The 5,699-nt window shown below is 43.4% G+C and overlaps 1 protein-coding gene across 1 annotated transcript; it reads left to right on the top strand.

The window, feature by feature from the left end:
- Nucleotides 1–1,454: 1,454 nt before the first annotated feature.
- LOC147431832 (glycerol-3-phosphate 2-O-acyltransferase 6-like) lies at nucleotides 1,455–4,180 on the top strand. Its single transcript, XM_086493047.1, has 2 exons — nucleotides 1,455–2,747; nucleotides 2,831–4,180. Exons 1-2 carry the CDS (start codon nucleotides 2,103–2,105, stop codon nucleotides 3,695–3,697), a joined length of 1,512 nt encoding a protein of 503 aa, XP_086349173.1. The 5' UTR covers nucleotides 1,455–2,102; the 3' UTR covers nucleotides 3,698–4,180.
- The last annotated feature ends 1,519 nt before the right edge of the window (nucleotides 4,181–5,699 follow it).

The raw sequence follows: 5,699 nt of genomic DNA, 5'->3' as shown, positions 1-5,699 counted from the left end.
CTTATGGATGTTGATTTATAATATTGTGGTTATGATTTGCTTATGGTTATGGTGGACTTATGGTCTCTAAATTGTTCACATTTTGAATATGATATGGTTATGTCTATGATGCACACCTGTTGATCAATGGTTATCCTTGTCCTAGCTTAGTCCCTACGCTTACTTGTTTAGAATACATTCAACAATGCAAGATGCTTCATCCTTTTATGGTATAAGTTTGTACTTGCTTGCTCTTGTTTGCAAACAGAATGGCCTTGTTTTTGTTGTCATTGCAGATTCAGTAGCAAAAAAAAACTCAATTTTGGTCGTCAATACACTATGTAATATATTGGTATGAATTCCACGCATACCAATGTTCTTATCAATGTGCATACAAACTCCCATATTGCTATACCAAATGTCCATATAGAGTTATGTACTCAACACATATACCTGCAAAGGTCACATCGATGCTCTGAAACTTTAGACATTGTTTGTGGGCATAGGTACTAACATCGGTGTGTGCATGAGGTCTTGGTGGTAATGGATAACTTCTCAAAACAAAAATTTGTCACCAAAACAAGCATAACAATGATATTATATATATGGTTCTAATTGAAACTTGTCACAAAAACGAGCATGACAATGATATTATATATGTTCTACTTGGATGCATGTTGAGGAATGGCCTATGATTTATTGATATTGACAAGTTATACCCATTTTAATGGGATTTCCATAGCTAATATTTCTCATGTAAAATATCTAAATTTTTAGTGTATGATGTTTTGCAATGTAACAAAATCTCCTGCTTATAGTTTGCATAAGATCAATAACTATTATCTAAATGTATTATTTAAGTAGTATACATGTCATAATAGACGTGAGCAACTTAAGCTCACATATATGATATGTTTTATTTGAAGCTGCATGCTCAAATGCATGAAACTTGCAGATCACAATTAATCTACATCATTTAATACAGTCTCAAAGCAATTTTTGTAGCAGGTAAAGCTAAAAGAAATATGTAGCAATAGCAAAAACAAATGCCAAATTCTTGTCTAAGGCTCACTTTTCTTTTTAGGGTACCTAATCGATCTTCAAAAAATTTACATGCACTTTTGTGAGAAGGCTCTAATTTATGGGTCTAATTCCTTATCATGGTAAGCTCAAAAGTTGAAGGAAACATTTTAGACAAATACTATGATTAGTAATATAAAATGGCCTCAAAAGGATTTTTCTTAGATGCACAAGGCATTGTATTCAAATCCTCAAAAAAGGGACAAGTGCCCTATTTTGGTATTAACCTGGTACTAGAAACTTGTTGATTATTTGAAATATTGCTTCTAAACATGGAATAATTCACACGGTAAGCTCTCTTAATTATAAGCTATACATCATGTCACTCTTGATGATATAAACTTATGTGATACACGTACTTTTTTTTTTTTTTTTGGTGGTGAATTCATAAGGTATATTGCTCATTCATTGCCACAAAGAGTTTGTTGTATTTTTGTATTGTAGGATACTAGTCCAAAGAGTGTGAACAACAAGATTCCACCAAACAAAATAGTAACATATGGTCTTCCTAATGATGTGTCCACCGATGCAGCAATGCCAACCAATGGGATGGGCTCGCCAGAGTTGAAGGGATCAGTGAATAATGCCCAAGAATGAGTTTGCTTCAAAATTAAAAGGCAACCCATGTCGTGAAAAGGAGCATTATGATAGTAGCTTTATAATAGAAGCAGGAAGCATCATGATAGACTGATCTAATAATGATATATCGATCATGGTGTTGGCACTTAATTATTTGTTGACTCGCGCGATCTCCGGCCCAAGAGGAGTAGTAGACCGTAGTAGTAGTAGTAGCGCATATGATTCATATGAATACAGGCGCGTAGTAAATGGTGTGAGCTAGGCAAAGGCAGTGAGCTAGAGCTATGTTGTTATAATATTCCCACTCTTTGCATGCAATCTCAAGCCAGCCAAGTAATAATTGTACAACGGCTAGCAAATTTTCAGCCGTTCCACAGCAGCAGCAGCTAGCTGTAGTTTGGTGATTGTTGCGCAGCAGCAGCTCTTATATACTCCATTGCTCACCATTTGAATTTACATAATATATGGATATGGAGGGGGGCGATGATGATGATCAATTTGTGGCTGCGGAGCTGGAGGGCTGGCTTCTCAAGGACAGGGACCCTTTCCCCTACTTCTTGCTTGTGGCCATGGAAGCTGGCAGCTTAATACGAGCCATCGCTCTGATGCTGGCATATCCTGTAGCTTGGTTGCTGGAGAAAAGCGCATTTTTCGAAGAGGCGGCGCTCAAATTGTACGTGCTCATTGCATGCGTGGGATTGCGGGTGGAGGAGATCGAGGCGGTGGGGCGGGCAGTGCTGCCCCGCTTCTTGGCGGAGCAGGTGCGAGCGGCCGCCTGGAAGACCTTCTCCTCCTTCGCTCCCGCCTCTTCGCAACGCCGCCTCCTCATCTCCGCCCTGCCGCGCCCGATGCTGCACTCCTTTGTGCGCAACCAGCTGGGCGCGCACCACCTCATCGCACCGGACCTGCATGCCACAGCCTCTGGTCGCTGCCTCGGCTTCCTTAAGCGACCGCCTCCTCACCAAGACCTGCATCGCCGCCACCTATTCAATATACCCTCCTCACCGGCCTCGTCCCGCCACGAAGAACAGCTGCTCTTCAGTACCACCACGCCTACCCTTAAATACTTGGGGGATCTGCAGTTTATTTCCAGCTGCGCCCGCAAGAAGGTCTCTCTCTCTCTCTCTCTCTCTCTCTCTCTCTCTCTCTCTCTCTCTCCACATGATTCTAAAGGGCTAACTTCTAGCTGCAGGACGGAGACGAGGAAGCGGTTTGCATGTCAGATCTGGACAGTCCAGTGGTATTCCATGACGGGCGGCTTGTCAAGCGGCCAACGCCGGCGATGGCGTTGCTGGTGTTTCTGTGGATGCCAGTGGGTTTCATACTGGCAGTGTTGAGGGTGTTTCTTTGTAGCCGGGCGCCCCACGGTTGGTGGCCAGCACTGGCACGCCTCTTCAGGATACGAATCATAATCAAGGGTGAGATTCCGGGGCGCGCTCCTGGGGGCAAGGGCATGCTGCTGGTGTGCAACCACCGAACTCTGCTGGACCCCATCTTCGTCTCAATGGGGCTGGCAAGAACGGTGACAGCGGTAACGTACAGTGTGAGCAGACTGTCGGAGATGTTGTCGCCTATTCCCACGGTGAGACTAGAAAGGCATGCGCAGAGAGACTTGCAAAGGTTGAGGGGGTTGGTAGAGAAGGGGTCAGAGGTGGTGGTGTGCCCCGAGGGCACTACCAGCAGGGAGGCACTGCTGCTGCGCTTCTCGGCGCTGTTCGCGCAGGCCAGCGACCACATCGTGCCTGTGGCCATCCGCACGCACGTGAGCCTCTTCCACGGCACCAGCGCCCGCGGCTTCAAGGCCATGGACCCCTTCTTCTTCCTCATGAATCCCGTTCCCACCTACGAGCTCATTTTTCTGCCGATGCTGCCGCCCTTCATGACCACGTCATGTGCAGCTGGCGATGATGGACTTCATGTTTCGCGCTTTCAAGTGGCCAACCACGTGCAGCAGCTCATCGGTTCCACCCTGGGCTTTCACTGCTCCTCCTTTACTCGCCCCGACAAATACCGCTTCCTCGCAGGCACTGATGGCTCCGTGACTCCTCGACATGCATAGCCTTGCAAGCGCCGCTGCCTTTAATATCTTTCCCGTACTTATATCCATCATTAAGAATTAGATATCTTATGGATGTCTTGTAATTTGTAAAGTGTAAAGAAGAGAATTTGTTGTCAGAGCAGCAGCAGAGCTTATAAATTATAAGGTAACTATGTCACACCACTGGTCGTGCGAACAGCTTTGAGGCTAAGTGACACCCATATTAAATGCGGGGTGGAGTAATGGGATCAACGGTCGGAGCTACGGGGTGGAATCTTAAGGCGCATTAAACCTCACCAGCGGGAAAAACGAAGCACGTCGTCAAAAAGACGAGGCGTATTAAACATGGCCAACAGAAAAAACGAGGCGTGACGGGGTGATTTGAACCCGAGACCTAGTCGTTCGGGTTTAGGGTCACATAGGCTAACCACCTCACCCGCACATGCATTGTGTACCCTCAGCCGTTTTTACAACATTATATTATAAGTTAACATGCATTACCCAGACTGTCCAATTATAGTGCGTATCCAGGTTTAGTTTTTTATTTGATTTTTGCGGCTGTGATCTTCTCGGCTTTCATGCATGAGCTTCTCCGCTTTTGATCCCATTGCCTCCCCCCCTCCCCCTCTTAAATATGGGTGTTACTTTGTCCTGAGATGCAAACAGAGGTTTTACAATTCCGCTTGTAGTCGTTGGATCATGTAGTGAACTAGGAGTGAACTAAGGGCGGGTAAACTAGGGTATGATGGACAACCATGCGCACTAACATGCTGGTGGGGCTTTCGTGTGCATTAGAAGATTTTCGAGGTCTTTTGGAGGGCTTTTTAGAAGAGAGAGGAAAAAGCGCTCCTCCAATGAAAGAAGAGCCTACATTACGTAGAGAAATAGATTGATATTAAGAAAAATATAAAAAAGGTGTCAGAGGTCCTTGAAAATGGTCGTCTTTTCATTAAATACGAATGTCTTTTTCATGAGCTACTCGATGCTCATTTAATATGGTTTGTCATTGTTGAAATTTTAAAAAATCACAAAACTGTCAATTAGTGTTGATATTTGAAGTTTTTGTCACCGTCAATACGTTCGAAACATCCAAAAACCTGAAAAATGCCTATCTACTTGCCTCAATCTGACACTCGGAGAGGAAGAAATCACCAAAAAACCCCTAAAAAGGGGATTTTGGATCATGGCGTGCGAAGGACCATCTAGAGAATTCTAGATAACCCTCTGCGCGCCATGATCCAACTTCTTTATTTTTTGCCTCACACCACGTGGAGGGCCATTTGGAATTTTTCAGATGCCCCCCGCGCGCCGTGAGGCAAAATCTTCTTTTTATGGGTATTTTGACAATTTCTCCCTCTCTAGGTGTCAGATTGAGGCAAGTAGATAGACGTTTTTTAATTTTTTGATCATTTTGGACGCATTGGTGGTATCAAAAACTTGAAATTCTAACACCAACTGATGATTTTGTGATTTTTTTAAATTTCAATGATAACAAAAGCTATATTGAATGAGCCTCGTGTAGTTCATGAAAACGACACATGCATTGAATGAAAAAATGACCGTTTTCAAGGTTTTTTGAAAAGTTAGGTTCACTTTTGAGAGTGTCCAGTTGTTCTTTTGAATGTACGCAACAAGTGCAAGTATATTTTAAGAACATTTTCTAGAGAGAGAAATAGAATTTCTTAGCAGGCCCTCCAAATGACCTCCGCAATCTCCTAAGTAGCACTAAAATGGTCATTTTAGGGTTTTGGAAAAAAATTCCAAAACCATAGTAGATCCACTCATTTTGAAAAATCCTTTCATGAGCTTATAGTTCAAGAACTACTACATATGCTTGGTCACTAAAAGCCTCCTAAGTTGATGGACAAGTGCACTTTGCCCAAAACGGCAATTTCTTACGGTTGATTGCATATAAATAAGAGGGGATTTTTATAGGACATGAGATAAAATACCCCGTTAGCTTCAATGGGTTGGTGATCAAAACATATGGTTGCTCTTACCTCACTTTTTTTTTTTTGGAAAA

Source organism: Adiantum capillus-veneris, chromosome 21 (assembly GCF_014529385.1).
Source record: "Adiantum capillus-veneris isolate H3 chromosome 21, ASM1452938v2, whole genome shotgun sequence".
Taxonomy (NCBI): Eukaryota; Viridiplantae; Streptophyta; class Polypodiopsida; order Polypodiales; family Pteridaceae; genus Adiantum; species Adiantum capillus-veneris.
Note: the sequence above shows the minus strand (reverse complement) of the source record. Positions and strands in the feature narration are given on the sequence as shown.

What these genes read in the sequence shown, in the direction of transcription:
- LOC147431832 (XM_086493047.1), top strand. Translation starts at nt 2,103, where the DNA reads ATGGATATGGAGGGGGGCGATGATGATGATCAATTTGTGGCTGCGGAG. An exon ending in CCAGCTGCGCCCGCAAGAAG is followed by an intron (nt 2,748 to 2,830) that starts GTCTCTCTCTCT and finishes TTCTAGCTGCAG; the next exon opens with GACGGAGACGAGGAAGCGGT.